Source organism: Pholis gunnellus (assembly GCF_910591455.1).
Source record: "Pholis gunnellus genome assembly, chromosome: 4".
Lineage (NCBI taxonomy): Eukaryota > Metazoa > Chordata > Actinopteri > Perciformes > Pholidae > Pholis > Pholis gunnellus.
Window position 1 is genome coordinate 6188648 of NC_136530.1, and position 21758 is coordinate 6210405.

The 21758-nt window shown below is 45.3% G+C and overlaps 1 protein-coding gene across 1 annotated transcript in view; it reads right to left on the reverse strand.

The window, feature by feature from the left end:
• The window catches only part of notch2 (notch receptor 2), a 40744-nt gene that overhangs the window by 12204 nt on the left and 6782 nt on the right, over window positions 1–21758 (reverse strand). The window contains exons 2-14 of the mRNA XM_079157617.1: window positions 16845–16926; window positions 6091–6365; window positions 5213–5420; window positions 4989–5122; window positions 4416–4538; window positions 3537–3770; window positions 3093–3248; window positions 2817–3002; window positions 2266–2379; window positions 2018–2131; window positions 1615–1848; window positions 500–610; window positions 155–347 (exon numbers count right to left, since the gene is read on the reverse strand). Coding sequence (XP_079013743.1) covers window positions 155–347; window positions 500–610; window positions 1615–1848; window positions 2018–2131; window positions 2266–2379; window positions 2817–3002; window positions 3093–3248; window positions 3537–3770; window positions 4416–4538; window positions 4989–5122; window positions 5213–5420; window positions 6091–6365; window positions 16845–16926 — 2164 coding nt within the window. The remainder of the gene's footprint in view (window positions 1–154; window positions 348–499; window positions 611–1614; window positions 1849–2017; window positions 2132–2265; window positions 2380–2816; window positions 3003–3092; window positions 3249–3536; window positions 3771–4415; window positions 4539–4988; window positions 5123–5212; window positions 5421–6090; window positions 6366–16844; window positions 16927–21758) is intronic.

Consider the following 21758-nt stretch of genomic DNA (forward strand, 5'->3'; position numbering starts at 1 on the left):
TCGGCTTCTCTGACAGCCTTTATAGAGACCACCAACCAAACTACTTAGAACAAACATCGTCCGATAACGATCGGTGTCCTATCGATCAATGCAACCTTAATAAGGATAGTCTCAGAACATAACATTTAAGAGTAGCAGTTTAAGGTCAACGTACCCGTGTTGCTGTTCAATACAGTCTCCGTGCACACAAGGCTGAGGAGCACAGTGGTCGGTCCCAGAGAGGCACAGAGGGCCGTGGGTGCTGGGCGGGCACAGGCAGTAGAACCCGTTGATCTTGTCTTCGCAGGTTCCCCCGCTCATACACGGGTTTGAGTTACACTCGTCGATCTCCACATCACATTTAAGTCCTGTCAGACAGCAATTCAGAGGGAATTAATTCTTGATTATCCTGTTGATTTCAGTAACAGCATCCAAATATCAGCCTGCAGTGCTACAAGTATATTGTTTTTTTTATACTGTCATCACATTGACTTTACTGGGGTATCGTAGCAAAACGTACCTGTATATCCTGCGGTGCACACGCATTTGTACTCGTTAATGCCATCGTGGCACTCTCCGTACTCACAGGGGTTGCTGGCACAGTCATCTTCATTGATCTCACAGTTCACCCCTGAGTAGAAAAAAAACATAAATTCATAAAGGGCAACAATAGCCAGGTTATGTGCTTTATCTGTGCGTTTGCTCAGATTTAAAAGTAGCACACTAAAAAGCACCCCGTCTTTTTTTTTTTGGTTACCATGAGTGAAGAGTTGCATAAGAGGAGAAGCAGCTCAAAATGTGACAGTTAAGTTATTTACCACCAGGGGGAGTAAGACTCCATACAAATGTAGTTCCGCAAGAAGTGAGAAATGTTAACAAAAAGCTTTAATGGCATAGTTATAAATCTATCAAGGATAACATTAGAGGAAAGTGAGAGAGAAGATGAGAGAGGAAAAGGATGAGTAACAGAAAGACGACAGAGAAAACGAGACAGAGAGAGGAAAAAAGGAACATTTAAAGAGGGGAAGTGAGGTCATGAAACCAGAAAATGAGACCTGACAGGCTGACCTGAGGCAGTTTTGGTAAAGTGAGGACAGAGCAGACTTCAGTACCAGATCTCAGGGTGGTATAGCGTACTGAACTGAGCCTATTAATCCACAGAGCAACGAGGGCAGCACCACTGGACCCAGACTTGTGACTGCTAGACACACAAGTGCTCTCCAGTTTAAACATCGAAAGTGACACAGGAAGCTCTAGACGTGGGGGATGGGGGGTCTTTACATTCAGGAGCACATCAATGTGATCTGGCTCAGACTCTTTCAAATAAGACTCGGAGTTAATTTATCCTTCGGTCTAAAGTGCCGGATGCGTTTATAGTTGAGTCTGGATGGTTACTGTGGCAGCCAGATGTCACAAAGAGCTGTATTTAAAACCCAGTGTCAGTATTTTTGAGGAGAAAGTGTCTGAAACTCCTCTCGCACTAGTGCCATGGAAGATACAAAGAGGCTACTGGCTGGTCAGGTGAGAGAATGATGAGAAAGATGAAAGCTGCCCACAAACATCTAATCACAGTCGTACAACAACTGCATCACTTACGTACCATAATGTCAAATGAAAGAATAAATTAGTATCTACCTGTGGTTCCTGGTGGGCAGTTACACTGGTAGGCATTGACCAGGTCAATGCAGCGTCCTCGGTTCTGACACGGGTTGCTGTGGCACTCCTGGACCTGGATATTACAGATGGAGCCCGTGTATCCAGGTTGGCACTCACAGGAGAAGGTGGCGATGCCGTCTTTACACACACCGTGGTGGCATGGCTCTGGTACGCAGTCGTTGATGTTGTCCTCACAAAGTAGACCAGTGAAGCCTGCGGAAGGACATTTTCTCTTAGGCTATTGCGTCATCGATCAAGTGACTATTTCAGATTATTTTCTGGGTGAGAAAGGGTATGGGGTCTAAATTAATGCATTTACTATTTCATAGCAAAATAGCAGAGCAGGGAACAAGGACTTAACATGTGTTTATTCCCTTTTTACCTTCAGCACATTCGCAATCATATCCGTTGGGTCGGTCGATACACTTGGCCCCGTTTAAACAGGGCGTGCTGGAACACTCATCTATGTCGATCTGGCACATTTCACCGCTGAAGCCTGAAAACAGAACAACACAAATGAGCATAATAACAAAGAGCACACGTTAAAAGACAGGACGAGGCTTCATAAGCCAATTCATTTTCACTCTGATTGGGCGGAAACCTGAAAAATAGATGAACGTGTGTACGAACCTGCTGGGCATTCGCAGACGAAGCGGCTGACCTGGTCCAGACATTTGCCCTGGTTCAGACAGGGCGAGCTGATGCACTCGTTCATCTCCACCTCACAATGAGTCCCCTCAAATCCTGCATGACGAGAAACAAGTTTTTATTATTTCGCTAAGGACCTTATGTGTTTAAATAACTTCATTTGAACCTTGTGGTGTCAGCCCGCCTCAGCAGACTGTTATCAACTCCACCAAGGAAGTCATGTTTTTGCTCAATATTGTTTATTTGTTAGCAGGATGTCCCTCCAAAAAAATGGTAACAGATCTGAATGAGATTAAAAAAGGTAGGCCATATTTTTCAACATTGTATAATAATTTTCTTATGAATTCTCAGCACTTGTTCGGATTACACAATGTGGCCCATGTATCATAATAGTGTTTATCACTCTGGATCAGATTTAGATGATAAAATGTAATCCTTTCAAATGCTGCATTTCTTTGAAGCTTATTTGGAACAGATTGCCTGATAAAACTGCTTCGAATGTAAGGTAATTCATAATTTCTCAAGGAATGTACCAGGCATGCAGATGCAGGTGTAGTCCCCGATGCGATCCAGACATGTGCCGTCGTTCTGGCAGGGGCTCGAAGCGCACTCGTTGACGTCTTGTTCACAGCGCGGCCCAGCGTAACCCCTCGCACAGTTACACGTGAAGGAGCCGTCGGTGTTCACACACTGACCGCCGTGCTCGCAAGGGTTGGTACCTGATGATGCAGAGGAAATAGGCATGCTTGAAAGCAGAACAGACTGGCAGAGGTACGTGTTATGTGTGGTTAGAACTCTCTCTCTCTTACCAATGCTGCATTCGTCTCTGTCGATGTTGCAGGTGCTGCCTACATACCCAGGTGCACAGTTACAGTTAAACATGCCACTGATGGGGTTGGTGTCACACTGAGAACCCTCTCTGCAGGGGTTACTGATACAGGCGTCATCTCTATGGCAGAGCAAGCCTGAAAGGAACATTGTGATGACAAGGAATGAGTAAACTAGACACAGTATTGAGTTCCACAGTTAATCCCCAACATCTCAACTAATGCACTTTGCTGAAACTAGTTTTGAGAATTCGAAAAATCCAACACTCAAGCGACCGATGGTGTAACTTCATCACTCGCTCAGTCGGGGACAGACGCGTGTTCAGCTATTTGAATAGCAGATCCAAATGTGTGTGCTGAGATGAAAATGTCCACACTGCAGTAGTAGTTTGGAGTAATAGAACAAAGGTTGCACTACTGGCCTACCTGTCTTTCCGTAGGGGCAGAGGCAGACGAAAGACGCCACGCGGTCGATGCATGTGGAGCCTGCGCTGCACGCAGCCGTCGCACAGTCGTCGATGTTGATAGAGCAGTCGGGTCCACTCCAGCCGTTAACGCACACACAGACATAGCTGCCAAACAGGTTGCTGCAGGTACCGCCGTTCTGGCAAGTGTTTGGCTGCAGACGACACTCGTCCACATCTTCGGTACAGTGCTGACCTGCGGCGAGGCATTAAGAAATGTAAACATATGAAGTTAAGTCAATACTCCATGTTGTACTACAACATAACTCAAGGTGTGACCTCATGGTTGTTCCTGTGGAGAAAACAAAATATTGACCCATTTTTTAAGATATTTTAGATTCTTACCGCCTTATTTAGAAAGCTCTATTTTTTGCAGACATGAAAAATATACAGTAAGGGAATACTTTTCGACCACAGTGGCCATTCTTAAATACCCTGCTCACATTGGCTTTGCTTTCTTCGGTTGGATTAGTGCTACATAAACTCACACAGGCCCAAGGAAGCTGATGTTTGCATGTTTGCTTTGTAAACGGAAAGCTTGCGTATGCACTACAAGCGTGTTAGCACAGACACACCTTGTGTGAAGTACGAGGCTCTGTAGTATGAAGAGGAAAATAAAGAAGACTGGTAGGAAGTGAGATATCAAAACAGACAACATGAAAGGATCCAATTTATGAGAAAAGATATTTCAAAATGATACGGCTAGAATATCTAGAAAATGAAGAGGTAAGGGCACAAACAACATGCCGTCGATTTCATTTAAAAAGACTTGACATGACGTCACTGCAAGTAGTCGTCGCAAGAACATACAATCAAACAAGTGAACACACAAATCCCTTACCAGTCCACTCTGGCGGGCACTGGCAGTTGTAGGTGTTGACTCCGTCCATACACGTTCCTCCATTGGCACACTGATGACCGGGGCAGTCGTCAATGTTGCTCTCACAGTTAGTCCCGTTGAAACCTGGCACACATGATTGGGGAAGAACATGAACTCAAACACCTAACTTCTACATGATATTCTCTGGCGTACATTAGTATTATCACATGTCCTGGTAGTGTTTGTTGTGTCTATTGCTAACTGTAGCAGACTGACAGCACAGTGTTTCCAACACAACACAGCAAACAGGATCAGACTGTTTGCACCTCAAACAACATAATGCAACAATGCAGAAACTCAAAGCTACGTACATAGATAGATAAATACCAGTTGCAGTGTCACTCTTTTTCTCTGCCTAAATTCCATTGTATTCTCTTAAACGCCCTCTCTCTCTCTCTCTCTCTCACCAGGCAACACAATTGTCAATATCTCTGTTGGTGTGCGGTGGTTTAACTTTTTAAACGTGGTCATTTTTTGTGTTTTTTTCTAGTTCACAACAAAAGTCTCGGTATTTCACAATCTGAATCCCTTTACCTGGGAGGCAGTGGCAAGAGTAGCTGGTTTCAGAGTTCTGGTGGCAGGTGCCTCCATTGAGGCATGGTGAGGGTGAGCAAGGGATGTACGAGCTTTCACAGTGTCTGCCCGTAAACCCTGGGTCACAGGTACACCTGTAATGACAGAGTACATTTCATTTAACTCAGTCGTATTTCCAGATGGTGGCACATTTCACATTTGATTATTACAAACTAGATTCTCACTTGTAGGAGCCAGGGGTGTTGACGCATATGCCTTCGTTCTGGCATATAGAGGGCGTGGCAGCACATTCATTCGTGTCATTCAGGCAGCGAGGACCTGTGTAGCCAGGAGGACAGGAGCACGTGTAGCTGCCGGCAGACGGAGAGCTGCACGTCCCACCGTTGGCACAGGGGCTAGAAAGACAGCTGTCTTCGTGCTCACACTGCAGTCCTGGGAGTGAAGAGGAAGGAGAAGAGCAGAGCATTAGTGCTCCAGCTGTCAAATGTGTCCTCCACCTCTGGAAAATGACGGCTTAGATAATAGAGGACAGCAATATGCAATGACGGATATATTTTTGTGGTTATCTGAAAGACTTGATATATCGCATGTTGTATTTTATCCGATGATACTTGCAGTACAAGTAAAATACTTTTGAATCACCTTCTGGATCCATTAATGCATCAAGAGACACATACTGACAGATAATCATGGGATGCCAGATTTGTTTTCACTTGCATCAGTGCAGTAAGAGAAAATTGCTGAAAGATTTTTCAGTATCAGAAGTTAATGTTGACTGCACAATGTAATGGCAGCATCTGTATTTAGACAGGTTCCCTATAAGCTTGCCGCAGTTATAATGAAATGTCGCCTAATCTAGCAGGAATGTTGCAACATGTGTCCTGTATTGTTGCTAGCTGCTGGGCCCCACATCTGGATTCACACCCAGAAGCGACTTGTTCCTTGCTTTAAGGCTTAACTTTTACTTTTGCTGTATATGTTATGAGGATATAAGGGTATAGCAGTCTTTACAGCTAGCATGTGTATTTGTAAGTGCGAACAAAAGTCAGATATCACTGCCCTACTGGCAAACTCACTGAGAGGTGATTAAACAGCATCTCACCTGTCCATCCTCTGGTGCACTCGCACTTGTATTTGTCGAGGGACAGCAGGGCGCAGACACCCTTGTTGAGACAGGGGTTGGTGGGGTAACACGTGGAGTTCTGGGGAGTTTGGCAGTGCTGTCCGGTGTAGCCAAGAGGGCAGGTGCAGGCGGCGCTGCCTGGCACGGGTACGCCCGCTAACATGGACACAGAGCAGTTCCCTCCGTTCAGGCAGAAGCCCGGGTCACAAGGGTCCTTGTGGTGGCAGTACTCACCCAGGAAGCCTGGTGCACACCTAGACACACACACACACACACACACACACACACACACACACACACACACACACACACACACACACACACACAGAGAAATCAGTGATGGAGCATGCAATGGCACACACACAAGGATTTAAACCTAATCACCCCTCAATACAGACAATACAGCTGAAAGATGAATTCAACAATTGTGTGTGTTTGACAGAGAGGTAAAGAAACAAAACAAAAGAGTGAGTTTCAGTCAGGTGCACACACTGCACCACATCAGACAGCTGCATTGATACCAGAGTGTAGCGTCTGCACTGGAGTCCTGCAGTACACACAGATCAAAGGAAACAAATGAACCAGCACAGGTAAACACTGGTGCCTAATGCACAGTGTCTTGCCACTGCTGCACTGTGATGTAAACAACAGTATGTGGACCCACATCCCTGAGCAGGAGTACAAGCTAAATGTGTGGTTGTGCATTGTTCAGTTACTATTAAAGGGTTAATGGGCTGCATTTACGCTTTGCTTTTAAAATAAATATGACGTATTTACAGTGCAAGGCACACACACACACACACACACACACACACACACACACACACACACACATACATGGATTCATGTGGCCACGAGCTGCTTGACAGAAGAAGTTGGAGCATTGTGTCTTGCTGAAGGCCATTTTGAAATGCTGTTAAGATGTGAATCGCTAACCCTCTGATTACTGATATGAGATGCTCAGAACCCTGAGCTGTTGCCCCACAAACCAGAGAAAAGGGGGAAGCTGGGCTTGGTGAAAGGGTTAAAACGGGGTCAGTGACGGAAAAGAAGAAGTCAGAAAGTAGAAGGATGTGAGTTTGGAGTTATCTGGAAGTTGTTGACTGGCAGCAAACGAAACACAGCCAGTGGAAAGCACCAGCACGTCTGTGGGCAATGTAGAAGATGAACCATGTTCATGGCAACAGATAAGTGATGTCATAATGGGAACAGAAATGTGTCCACGGTAGAGGTAAAGACATTTTCAAGCTGTATGGTGTACGACTAAAAGAAAAGCAGCACTCTATCGCGTTGTGACCACATTTGGTCGTGTTTTTTCCTCCGCTTATTCATCAGCCCCTTTCTTTCAATTTCTCTTTCTTCTTCTCAGTGATTCAGCCACACGTCGAGCAGCGGGGAGGATATTACAATATTACACAATGCCCACGAGGAGATCGCGTCAAAAAACAGAGATTTCTTTCGTCACTTTCTATTCCTCTTGTTTGTTTTCAGTCCCTCCCACTTTCACACACCACTTCTCCTCCGTGTGTGTGCGTGAGGGCCATTTGATCAGGGGTGTTACTTTGTCATTAGTCAGGTAATTTCCTGCGTATGCTATTTTGATCAGCCGTCTGTCGCATTGTGCGGCACATGGCTGACACACCGTCTAGGGACCGTGGGCGACGGAGCGGCCGGCTGCCTCTTACACGGGCCTCTAAACCGGCCTCCCTAGAGGGGCTCAGGTAACATAATAGTGGAGATACACCACAGAGTAACTAACACTCACATACGCAGGCACAGAGAAATGAATACCTTCTTTCATAACCATTCCAAATGGATAAATATGGCTTCTTTTTTTTTCCACAAATAACCGCACCTCTAGAATGTAAACATAAAGGGTATCAGAAGTATCAGAGATCGGTGTTATGAGCCATATAAAACAGAAACGAAACGTTGGAGGTGGGAATTATCTGAAATCCAGTCTCACGCTTATTAACTTGTATTCATTATGGGCCACTCCGCCCCAAAGCAGCCTGAAGATATTAGGTGATGAGCGCATGGGAAAGAGGGGGGAAGTCGACTCAGCGATCAATCACATCTGTGAGGATACTGCTCGGTACGATGTGTGAGTCAGCCAATGTCTCCTCAGACACGACAAACAACAAGCTGACAACATTATGCTACAGCGTATCAAATGCACTGACGTGTACACAAACCAACCCCAAAGGAATGGAATCAACACCCTAATATTGAGCGTGTTTTCTATTTGTTTAAACTAGATATGACAGAAAACTCTTTCACTATTTTTAAGTTTAGTTTAGTTCTTGTTCCACAGACCAATAATGATTAAACATGCATTTAATGAAACACATTGTAGATTTGAGTGACACGTCTGTTATTATGATGAACATGGGCACTGTAGGTTTTTTTCAGTCAAGGCCAGAAATACTCTCTTGTGCACCAAAGCCACTGATGAAATGCACAATCAGCTCTTTACTATTGGGGCCTAAATACATTGTTGTTTTTTGTCTGTTTTCATGGATTTTTTTCACAGTAACAAAACATAGAATATTGCCAGCCTTTATCTTTTAAATGTATATTTTATCCCTCGAACATATTCTCTAAAAATGGGCCATGTGCATGTACTCATGGTGCCGGTAAACAGATAAACAAGTTGACAGGTTAGTGACGTAGGATCTTCAAAGAAAAGACGGACTTCATGCCTCTTCACTTCCACTCTGTCAGATTAGACATGGCCACCCTCCCTCTTTCCTGTCTCCGTCCCCTGTATCAGCACGTCTGCAGTGCAACCCCCAACACACATGGCAATATACACACACACACACACACACACGCGCGCACATAAATACACAAACACAGAGACGTCCCTCCCCACTCCGAACGCAAACACAGCTTGGTCATGATATCACAACAAGACGGCCGTCGTGGGAATTAGGACAGCTTTCTTCTCCTCCGCCCCCTCTCAGGGAGGAATGACATGGCCTTCTGCCCCGGGACATACATCACATTAGCAGACTGGCATGCGATGAACACCGTGTCCAGGTTGATACAAGGTTTACGTTTCACTGGGATCATTTCACACATTTTTCACCGTTTAAAACAATGAGGAATACGAGAGGTATGTTCAACAAAGTCAAGTAGAGAGAGAGAGAGAGAGAGAGAGAGAGAGAGAGGGAGAGAGAGAGATTGGTGGTCTTGCAACTCTACACCACCCTACAAGAATTATTTGCAGCTTTGAGAATTTTTGGAGAAAATTCCAAAGCGCTGACAGGAAAGATGCGCAGCAATCTCTATTAAATGAAATCGCTGCCATCCAACCGGTGTTGACAGAACCAAATGCCATGGCGTCAGGAAATGATACCAACCCCGTCCTTCAGGTTTCACTCCCAGATAGAGCGCTCATTCTTAGCCACCGGCTGTATCGCTACAGAGCCGGAGGCCAGCAGACAAGGCTGAGCACGATTCACACACATTATTGTCAGGGAGTGGTGTCTCACTGCTGAGGAGATGAACACAATGGCACACTAGTCCGTCGCTGAACGCAACACGGTGGGTGTAAGCGTGATTCTTCAGACACGCTTTCATTCACTCTAACAGAACAAGGGGCAAGAAAGTTGCACACGGATAAATGCGGCGCTCTACTTTCATGAAGAAAAAAAAAGCGAGCGGAGAGGGTTTTCTGCAGCCAAAGTCATCTATGGGATTCTTTGTTTTGCTCCATGAGGGCTTTTTTTTTTCCTCCTCTTTTCCCCATCCTTCGCTTACTCTGTGCAATTTCCTGCAGCCCTTCTTTTCCCTCCCTCTCTCACTCCTCCACCTCTCATTTCTAACCCACTCTGGAGGTGTCAGGTTTCTACAGCTGGTTCACATTAGCGCCCCCATCTCACGCACACCCCTCCCTCCCTCCCTCCCTCCCTCTCTCTCTGCACCCCTTCTCTCCTTCGTCCTCTCTCCCGCCTCCTCCTCCTCTACCTCATGCTGACCTCTGCCTGTCCTGGCTGGCTGGCTGGCCGTGTGTGGGGCGGGGGGGGGGGGGTTTCAATGAGCAGAATTGGGTGGCTTGAATCTCACTCACTCGTGTAATGTCTCCCACGTCTTTCATTTCTAATTCCTATGTCTCAAGCTCCATACTCTCTTGACTCTCCTCTCATCTCGAATCTCTAATTCCCCTTTTCTTTTGTGCTAAACCTCTCTACCTTCCTCTCCTCAACTACGATCCCACCACCACCTCCTCCTCCTCCTCCTCCTCCTCCTCAGCAACGCTTAATAACTTCATCATGCTCTCCCCCTGCGGCCATCCCAGAGAAACAGTGTGAGAGTTGTGGGAGAGCATAAGCCAGCTCACATTTCAATCCCTGGATCATTCCCTGGCTTGGCTAGAGCATAGGTGGTCTATTCACTGTACTGTAGGCCTGTGTGTGTGTGTGTGTGTGTGTGTGTGTGTGTGTGTGTGTGTGTGTGTGTGTGTGTGCGTGAATAGACATCACAAGTCAAGTGCAGAACACGTTGCTGCTGGCTTTGTTGTTGCTTCAATGCATGGCTGTGCTGCAAGATGCCTGGTAGATTATAGGAAGGAAAGGAAAAGGCTCACGAGTAGTTCAGTTATATTCAGACGCTGCCGCTCTATCAGAACCAGAGAGTCCGCACAAATGTTCATCCAGATCACAGGATTTAAGTTTTGAAACTGCAGTCCCGATATCTCAGATATTGCTATAAATAATCAAAGTGATGTTCAAAGCAATGGACCGTGTTAGTCATGACATGAGAGCAAACTCCTCCGGTGCGTTAATCAGCTGGACGATTGAGATGAACGTTCACAGTCATATCAGAGCCAGAAGTGACACAAACAGCGATGCACTTTCTTGACCTCAAAGGTGAACGGGGGCGGCCTGACCCGGGGAGCTCCCGAGACAAATGGTTCACGTGTGCTGGAATACATCTCAAAGGGGAGGTGCACCAGCATGTGACCGTATCTGCTCTATCTCCACTCAGCAAAGAATGCGTTCACACCACTTCTTCACAGTCAATTGCTGCTGCTGCTGCTGCTGCTGCTGCTACTGTACACTAGACAGACGGGAGCTTTAGTTGAGGAAGATCATTATTTGTCCTATCACAGATCTGTGTCAGTGTAAATGCAGTGTGTGGATAATATAGGTCTGGAAGGGGAGCAGTGTAACATCAGCCAGTGCCACAGTCTGTTCTACGTGGGTAAATTAAAAAAAAAAACACTTAAATGTGTTCTTTTTAGGGGGATGGAAACTATGAATCTACTACTTCAACAATCGTTAGTAGCGCTGTCGTTTTTAGTGGTTTGTATTTTTGGCACACTCCACTTTTCATACAGCAGAGGCAGAAGAAATAACATCGGGGGCGGGCGGGAGTGGTCTGAGAATGATGTCGAGGTTGTGCAGAAAAGAAAGACACAAGAGAGAGAGAAAAAGAAAAGAGGAAGGTGGATGAAGTGAAGAGAGCGCAATGAGGTGACCATGAAAAAGTAATGAGAGAGCGAGACCTATACGGAGAGCAGAGGGAGCCGGGGCAGTCAGACTGAGAAGCTTCAGAGCAGACGGAATAAAGGAGTGCAGAGCAGGGTGGAGTCCAGACGAGGGACATGCGGTCAAATCTCAGGCTGCGATCAAAAAGACTCATCTGAGTGGCTGCGGGTACGCAGCACAGCAACCATTTTCTCTCTGAGCCTGCCGCTCTATGTTGTTCTGTCATTATCCCGTTTCTGCGGTCGTTTAATGTGGAATCTCCGATAATAGGGCTGTCGGCCTATAAAGTCTTTTTTTTTCTTCATTAAGGATGTAGAACAAAGTGTTTGTACTCTCTACTTTAGCTCACTGTTAGTAACCGAATGGCTATTTCTGCAGCTCACTCAAGAGATTCTAAAAGTTGAATCAAATGTACTGAAATATAAGTAGTAGTAATAGATGCTTTTTTTTGTAATTAACTGAGTGATGATGCACTGAAGCTCACACTGGTAGGAGCCTTTACCTCACGGTGCATGTATGGAGAACGTGTGACCGTATGACAAAACCGAGGTGCTTCTGACCCCACGGTGTCATAGCCGCTGTGTGACAGAAAGCCACTCGTCACCTCACTGTGTGCGGGTTTATGGTCTGGTTGCTACATTCCCCACTAGTTTGTAAGGCTTCCTCTTTCTCAGAGCAAGGGTTTGCATCTCTAGAACTCTGAGCAGCCTGGTGCTCATCCGCACGTTTGTAGGTTTTTACGGGACCCTTTGTTTGTTTTGGGGGGTTTTGGGGCTGTCGGTCAAACACAACAAGCAACCGTCACCTCGGGCTCTGAGAAATTGTGCGCACCAAGTGGTTAATACACCGACTATGGATGAGAACCCAACATCAAAAACTAACTCACTAACTAACTAATAAGCTATCCCTTTAGCTGAACTTCAGACCTCTCTGTGCCATCATGTGAACTTGCCCTAGGCTCAAGGTGCCCCAGAGACACACACACAGACACACACACACACACGGCACATACGAAAACATACACACAAAGAAACTCTTATCGTGTGGTTCCAGCCTAAACCACATCTACAGCGCTGTGAGCAGAACTGTGGGAAGGAGATAAGTCTTTGGAGCGTAAGAGCGGGAAATCTCTGCCGTGGGTCCCAGTCTCCTACTCTAGCTTTTGTTGACTTTAGTCCGGATCATATGCCTTACCCGCTTCAAATCTGAGTGTGTGTGGGTGTGTGTGTGAGTGAGTGTGCCTGGGAGAGTGAGTGCTGTGGAGGTGTGGAGCAGAGAGAAGTGACTGATCCAAATCATTTTCTGCCAACTATCTTCCCTGCTTCGCTCCCTCCTTTTCAACCAAAGGACATTCTTTCTGTGAGGTAACGAGGTGACACAAAATGACTGAGTCAACAACAGCCGGAGGGAAAAAAGATTCTCAACAAAGCTCTAAAAACACACAGATGTGAATGAGAGATAAAGCAGGTACGGCTGTAATAAGGGCGAGAGGGTGAAGGTCTAAACAGTAACGGGGGGGGGGGGGGGTTGTGGGAGAAGGATTAAGAAGCCTGGTGAGTCGAGTCCAGAGGCATCTAAATCTCTGAAGCAAAGGGAGGGACAGAAGCATGGACGGATGAGTGACAGTTTGATGAAGGAGGCGTAGCAAGAGGGAGATTACACTCCTCTCTCTGCGCCGCTTCTCCCCCCCTCCTCCCCTCCCCCTCCCCCCCTTGGCTGCTCTCTCATCATTAGTAAGGAGTTGTGCTCCGAGGCATTCCTCCTCAAATTACCTGAAAAAAGACATCCTCTTTTCTTTTGGCCCCTTTCTCTTCCTCTGTCTGCCCCGCAGGCAGATTCTACCTGTCAGATCAAACAGGCAGCAGGTCTACACAACACGGTAACTCTCAACCCTCTTCAAAAAAAACTTTTTTTAATAAACATAAAGGCATGACAGTGACTGCAGGAGAGTGAGAGAGTGAGGAAGAAAAAAGGGGGGGGGGGGGGGGGCATTGAGAGGGAGGGAGAGTTAATCAGTTTGCACCGTGGCCCAACAGCAGACAAAGAGATCTTGTTCTGGAGGAAAATAGGCTTTCGACAACGTAATGTGTGTCGTACTTGGACTGCTCAGGTATTGAGCCAGTGAGTCAGACTCCATGTTGGGCTGCATTCACTCTAAATTAATCAAACAGTCCGACGCAATGGCAGAACGATTAAAACGAAGCGCGCATTGACGAGATGTTGCGATGGTGATGGAATAAAATATGTTAAATAAGAATATTTTGCGTCTACTATTTTATGAAATGCAGCTTTCTCTTAATGTCGTATTGCAAAATGCAACAACTATCTCTGGTGTGAGGGAGATACGTAACATCCGTTCTGGAGGACGACAAAAAGTTAAATGAAAAGAACAATACTTGGAATGCTGGATCAGCATTCCAAAAATAACCGTAACATTTTGGACGTCAATGCCGTCTACCGTTACCGGTGTTCTCTCCCGACCTCACCCAATGTTTTGGGGTTATTTTCCTGCTCTCGTCCGCCACTAACATGATTTCATGTGAACGCAGCATTTAATGTCAGGAATCCTTGGCCAACAAACCAGACCACTGTTTCTGTGCTCTTCGTCAATACCTCGTCAGAAAAGAGTTATGTATCCCTCCAGTCACAAATGCTTACCAATCAAACTTGTGCCATGCCCAAATCTACACCGAGACACACACTCACACACCTTCTTTCTCACACCCAAAGCCGATGGCTTGCAGTGCCACCGGTTAGACGGCTTCCCTGCACCCAGCTAGTCAGCTCGTCGACCTCTCCCATGCACTAATACTCTCTCACGATATTCTTCATGTCCAAAATCAGACACCTGAGCTTCATCTGCAAAACATCACATTTTCCAACGTCAATGTCATTATAGTCATTGTCTTGAGGAGGAGGATGTTCCCTATCGTCTCTTTTCCCTTCTCCTTATCTGTCTTAAATGGAAAAAAAGACACACACACACACACACACACACACACACACACACACACACACACGTATGACTAGAGTAGTTCTATGTTTTCCAGAGTTTCCAGAATGTATGGGAACTCTGCAGAAGTTGCACAGAAGCTCATTCTGTTCACATAAACAGGGGCCCCATCTTTCCAGTGTGCAGCGGTTTTTACTACGTATATCAAACAATAACAACTGGATTAATGGAGGAACATTATTTTTCCTTGTTGCTACACAACAAAGGGCACAACAAATGTCTCGCAAAAAACAATTTAACCGTCCATCAGTTGAAACTCATTAACTGTTTCATTATGCAGTCACTCCCAGTGTGACCCCAGGTGTGATCCATGTGACATAATTAGGCTGGTCCGAGCCAAAAGGGCCAAAGTAACTGTTGACTTACAACCGGCTGCCTTTAATACACTGAGGAGACTAATAAACACATAATTTGATTTCCACACAATGAGTCTTTTCATCAGCAGCACAGTGCAGACGGGGCCAGACAGAGGCAAGTGCGTGCATTGGAGTCCACAAGTGTGTGTGTGTGTGTGTGTGTGTGTGTGTGTGTGTAGTTCATGTTTACTTGTGAACAAAAAAAAATGGAGTGACTAGTTAATCGGTCTAACAGTGGGCCTGCGCTCTGTCAGCTGACTGGAACTGAGAGACCCCTCTCTGTGTGTCTTCAGGGAAAAAGGCCTCTCTGCCGTTTTTTATCAGCGATATCATCATTTCATTCATATAAAAATAAATGATGACTTTAGAAACGGAGACAGCCAGGCTGAGCGAGAGCGCGAGTAAATACCGCAGATATCCGATAGCGCCAGACTTCTTCAAAATGAAAAAACGACTAGTCCCCTAGCACAAAAAAACATCAAATGTCACATTAATAATTTATAACTGCAATTAAATAAAAGCAAAGGTAATAGGAACAACGTTAAAAAACAAATAAAACCTGAGAGGATGCGGTCAAACCTTAAACAGCTGGAAATGATTTGAATGTTGTTTCATAGGAACTATTGGCATAAAGCCGTGTTCTGCTGGTACTGTGTGCCTACCGTCTCCCCGTATTTAAAGAGCAATACACGACATTCTCAGCATTTATACAGCAGCAAACTATTTTCTACGTAAGGAAATAGTGGAGTAATGTCTACGTGAGCAGAGAATGAAGTCACTCTCCCTCTGTGTGTGTTGTTATCAGAGCTTCTCTGCTTTTTGTTGACACAGCCGGGCCGACCTTGCGTGCTTTCAGTGCATGTGTGTGCATGCGAGCGCGCTCCACTGATTAGCTCAGGGCCACCGCTCTGCACTGCTCATACGTGGCGGTTACAACTGATTTAAATGCGTTTTTCAATGAAAATGAGGATAATGTGAAAACTATCATCCCCTCTAATATCGAAAAATTGCAATATCAGCCAAATGTACATGCTACACAAAAACACCTGCAGAACAACGGCCGTCTGACCTGCGGGAGGAATGTCAAACACTGATTAAGGAATGTCGCTTTCCTTTTTTACGGAAGAAGCAGAGTGTTGAAATTCCAAAAGCGCTGGGAACAGACACACAGCGCAATTCACATCACATTTGATGAAATATGAGCAGGTTCATGAACCAGCCTTGGTGTGTTTTCGTTGGGAATTTGGCTCGGGAGTGGCAATGCAATTATAAAGATAGCAGAGTCTTAATTACAAACTAGGCTAAGCTGTCAGAGAGTGGAAGGCATAGATCAAACAGGCCAGCGCCCTCCTTCACGCTGCAGCACTTTCCCCTTAATGACCTGACTGCACCACCGGTAGCAGAAGAGACTTACTTGTGTGGTAGCAACAGTTAGCCTACGTTGTCATTTTGAATCAACTGACCAAGCTTCCATTGGACTGAATAGACTTTCTCATGTAATAGAAACGTCTCGTCATCGTCCCGACGTCCCCCAGGAACAACAAATCAGTGGGCAGTAAAATGTGTTGGCTTCAATTCTATAACAACAGCAGAGTAAGTAACAAAACCCCCCGAAATGTCCTAAATAACATCTTGGAGGTGGAAATGTGTGTATTGGTATTGTTCCCAGCGCTAGTGTACTTAGCCAGAGACAGAGCCGTCTTTTATTCCCCGTTCCGTGCCTGAGCGAAGCCTCATGGTCCTGTGGACGAGCTGGGGTTGATCTAAAAATCCTATTTCTGTCACATCCAATCCCCTCATGAGGCGCTTCTAACTGCTGTGTTTCACATTGCTGTTACAGTGTACATTGTACCAGCGCGTGGATCTTACCTGCAGTACTCAGTGCCATTGCTGAAGGTCAGACACGTGGCGTTGTTGACACACGGCGCCTTGTCGTCCATACATTGCAGAGCTGCAAGAGACGAGGGAAAAAGTTAGAGAGAGGACGATCGAGAGGGGCCCTTCATCTGCTGAACACTTTGAATATTGGCAACATTTTAAGCGTGACAACTTAATACATATGTCAATTATTAATCAAACCATTCATTAACACAGGTTTACGTTATTTCAATGTCATTTTTAATGTTCCCAAATCTAGTCAGTTATCCACAATGCGTAACGCCATTTCCATCATGTCTCGTTCTTGTCTTTTTGTGTCTAGACACAGACATACAGAGACACCATTATGATGATGATGCCCTCTTGTATGATGTGTTAAAAAAACAAATATTATTCATGTGTATGTAATAAATACCCTGTTGAGTTTGGCTGGTTGGCTCTGGCCTTGCATGCAGTGATTCATTCCCACTGCTCAAAACCAATTCAGGGTTTCCCCCGCCCCAGAATATTGGTAAGAGTCCCCCCTCCACACAGGCCACACGTCTCTCCTCCTTCTTACAGAGATACTGCAGAAGGTTCGCCACCTATCTAACAAAACTATGCAGAGCCAGCCTGAAATCAGCCTGTGGTCACAGGGCGGCCAGATGGGCAGGCCGACAGAAATCAGCCTCGACCGACGACAACAAAGCCCGACTATCTCCTCGCCAGTGCAACACTTACAGCCAGACACATCAGCTATTGTGTGGCCCACCAGAAACACATGGCTCAGTAGTCTTCGGGCACACCATGCCGGTCCCAACGTGAAGTGTGGTGCTCTCAGTCCCAAATGAAGGAAGCCACTGTGTGTGAAGTGTTTGTCTGTGTGGGATTAATTAGGGACAACTGTAAAACTTGAGCACGGATTGTAAAAACATTGCCATATGATCCTTTTTGTTTCATTTATAGCCTCGCATGTCGACGAGTCCCCGCTCTGCTGAACGGGACTCTGTGTGCGAAGCCGAGGGTAGGTCAGCTGATTTCAAAGAAACGCCAACAATGTTCACAAAACAGTCATTGCATTACAGGAAGTGCACCGAGCGATGGTGTTACTTCCTGCGCCTAGATTAATCACAGTGTCACTCAAACTCGAGCCTTCGTGAAGACACTTGACTATTATTAACCCGTGTTTGTGGTGTTTGTCTGTGAGCTGGTACAGTAAGAGAGCGAGGGCAGAATATTGCCCTGGAGTCAGGCTGACAGGCATAGTCTATTAGACACGGGGATACCGTACATAAACCACTGTGAAATTCATAATTCCAACAAGCACGCACACAGGCTCGGGCCTCTATGTGCACAACTGCACAGTCATCCACTGTAATAAAGTATGAGTTGATATCAGGCTGCTGCTGCTGCAGCACAAGATACCACAGAAAACACGGTGCTATTTTGGGACTATTTCTCTACTGAGCAGATGTGCTGTGTGCACAAGTCAACACACCAAAAAATCATGCACACATAATATCAACACGCAGACAGCAGAAGATCCACTCAAATGCGGTTAAGACCTGTGATACTGTGGAACTTTCACTTTTGATTTTGATCACGTTTAAGCCAAAAATCATATTCAAGATCTTGTTTATTCTGCTTTTGAATAAATCACAAAAAAAGGGGCATCAAATATGATTGCAGTAAATCTGGGCGTCACGCCAAAAGATATGCCATGATACCAGCATTCTAGCAAGAAACAGACAACAGCAAAATCAGCAACAAAAAAGAAAAGAGTGATGCTGAGGGGGAGGAGGAAGTGCTGAGAAGACCGATGCATAAGGCAGAGGGAGAGGAATAATGGAAGACAGCACAGACCGGAAAAAGATACTCTCATCCCACGACCGGTTAGACGAGCTTCCCATGCACGCTGTCGTCACGCCGGACACAATGATCCTACCAGATTTGGGACTGTCTGCTATTGTGCAGTTGCAACACACACACACTGTATATACGGGTCACAAATTCTCCGACTGTAACTTTTGGGAAAAGGTTTCAGCCGTCCGTCTCTCTCTCTCTAAAGTCAAAACAAGCTAAATGATTCACACACATTCGCTGACTGGTGCGCTGTGATCCAGGCTCATATCAAGCGCATTGCGTCCTCTCTACCTGGCTGTTCTCACACTTCACTATCAACAAACCACGGACAAGAACATTTCCCAGGAATGAGAGCCTTGATAAGGCCCAATCGACAAAGTCAACAGTGAAACTACGGGCAGATGGCGTGAGCTGAGAAAAAACACACGGATACCTGACCCAAAGATAACTATTCTTCAGATCATTCCTGATCAAATGCCCACTTTGCTTTTCTCACTCACTACCACCGCATCTTCCTGCTTGTTGTGTTTGTTTATGTGTGTGTCAAGGTGATAGGGGGGGGTTAAGTGGGGAACAAAAGCAGAACAAAGGCAAGAGATTTACAATGTCTGAAGTCTGGTGGGACTGGGAGGAGAGCTGTGTGTGTGTGTGTGTGTGTGTGTGTGTGTGTGTGTGTGTGTGTGTGTGTTTCCTGCTGGTGGAAGCTGTATCTGTAAAGATGCCATTGTGCACAGTGTGAAAAATGAGAGTCTTTAAACACAGATGTCCAACGTAAACAGTATTTATATACTGTAGCCCTTTTTCAAAAGATAGCTACAAAGTGATCCTGAGCCAACGAACAAGAGAAACATAAAAATATATATACGGTGAATACTAACAAGAAGGAGAACCTCTGCAGTGAGTTTCAGTGTGTAGATGTATGTGGCAATGGAAAACTGTTCAACGTGGGGCTGCGTGGAAAATCAGAGAGGTTATCCAAGTTGTAGCAGATCCAGATTCAGATTCATGTTTTATCGCCTTCTATGGAGGACATTTTATGTTACGGTACAGTGTGGCCAGGCTGTTAAAGGCGGTAATGGCTGAGGTTACTTTTTTTTGCTGAGTAGATGTCTGTATCTATGGCGTGATGGAGAGGAGGGTGAAGTGTGATTAGAGGGGATGTCGGGGGGTCGTGTGTGTAGCGATATGTTTCCATTCACCCGTTTTTTAGGAACATTTCTTCAAAAGCTTAACAAAAGCAGAAAGCCCCAAAGCACAAAATAGCAGGTGTGTAACCACAGAGTCCCCAGTTTGATTCCAGATGAGGGGGCCCTCGTTGTACGTCAGCCCACTCGCTGTCATCACACTGGCAGACAATGGCCCCTGCAGGCTACACCAGGATCATAGGAGACGTCTTCAAAAAGGAAAGATGCCATCTTTATGCCGATGTCACGCTACACACGACTCTACTGCATGTGTTGCGGTTAGTGGTGTAGCGGATTAATTACACAGTTTAACGTTAACCATCACAGTGTGAGATAAAGTTTTACTGACGATCGTTTTCCGCCAATATTCAGTGAAATATGCGATCAGGAAATCTGCATTCATGCTTTTCTAGGAGAACACAACTGCTCTGTTCTGTTACATCGTGATGCGTTCAGGCTCAGTGAAAATGAGTATTGGGCGAAGATAAATTATAACTCATGATGGGTTCCCATGTAATCTCGTAAAATGTAGTTTTGGTGAGAAACTTGAATAAATCCAGTTTGTAGGAAATGTTTTCACAACATAAATGGATATTAGAGATGAATTATGACCTGTTCAAAATACGTCTAAGCAGATTATAATACATCAGTAAAACTACTGATGACAAGATTTGTTTTAATCCATAAAAATACAATCTTTTATTTCCTTATTATTTGAATTGTGTGTTTTTATGAGGAAAAAAATATATATATAGGTGACTATAAAAAAAAAATAGTCTGGAGCCTTGTCGACCAGCTGCTATAATCAAACAACAATATGGATCAGCAATGATCGCCAACTAGTATCGGTGATTTTTTTCTTTTGTGCCGATCCGAACCGTGACTTTTATGATCCGTTGCCGCACTAGTTACGGTTGCAACACGGTCCAAAGTTGTTGTTGTGCCTAAAGCGCTGGATGTTTGCATGAATAAACCAAACAGGTAGCCCAGTGACCGATCTACACAGGGAGACAGGGTATTATGTGCGACATCATCAACACGCATGACAACACCTGTTTCCCTTCTCACATGTTTTGGTGACTCAGTTTGGAGACCTCATCGTGGACTCGTGGACCCCCCCCCCCCCCCCCCCCAGTCAGTCAGTCATGCAGTGTGAAAACCACAAGGACTGAAAGAGTCCCGATTACAACACAGCAGGTTGTGGAGTGTGAACAGTTCAGCGATCTGACCACTTTGAAAGTCGTGTAGTGTGAACTTGGCCATGATAAGCTTTGTTACAAACCAAATGAAAATGTGACACAGAAAGACAACAGTGGCTCGTTCGTCTTGGCACTCCAGATGTTCAAAGATATGAGTTATAGCAGTTAGCACAGCTTTCGGACAATATAAAACTTGGCCTTGTATCAGTAAAGCAATCCGCCAACGTTCACCTGACATGACCTACTCCAGCCCCAGGCTTTAACATTACAAACGACACTTTCTAGTTTTACAGAGTTTATCGTACATGAAGAAAAGGCGCCCTGTGTCACTGCTGGCTCGCATCAACATCACGGTTGTAACTGAGGACGACACTGTCAGACAACGTATCCTACGCAATTTGGTGTTTCCCTTTCTCTTCCTCTAGCGCCACCAACTGGTTGACATTTTGGGGTTTTATTTAAACATTTTGCTATTTGATGCTGTGAAATTTGGAACAGACATTTGTGGCCGATGACGAAACTGGGATCTATAAACTATAACTATTATTAGGTCCAAATCCGCCCAATTTGCCCAATACTTAAAATTCTTTGTGTTTTTTAAGAACGTCATTTTTGGCCAATTTTGACAGGCTTAATTCTAACACGACAAACTATGACGGTAACATTTGACCTGCTAAACA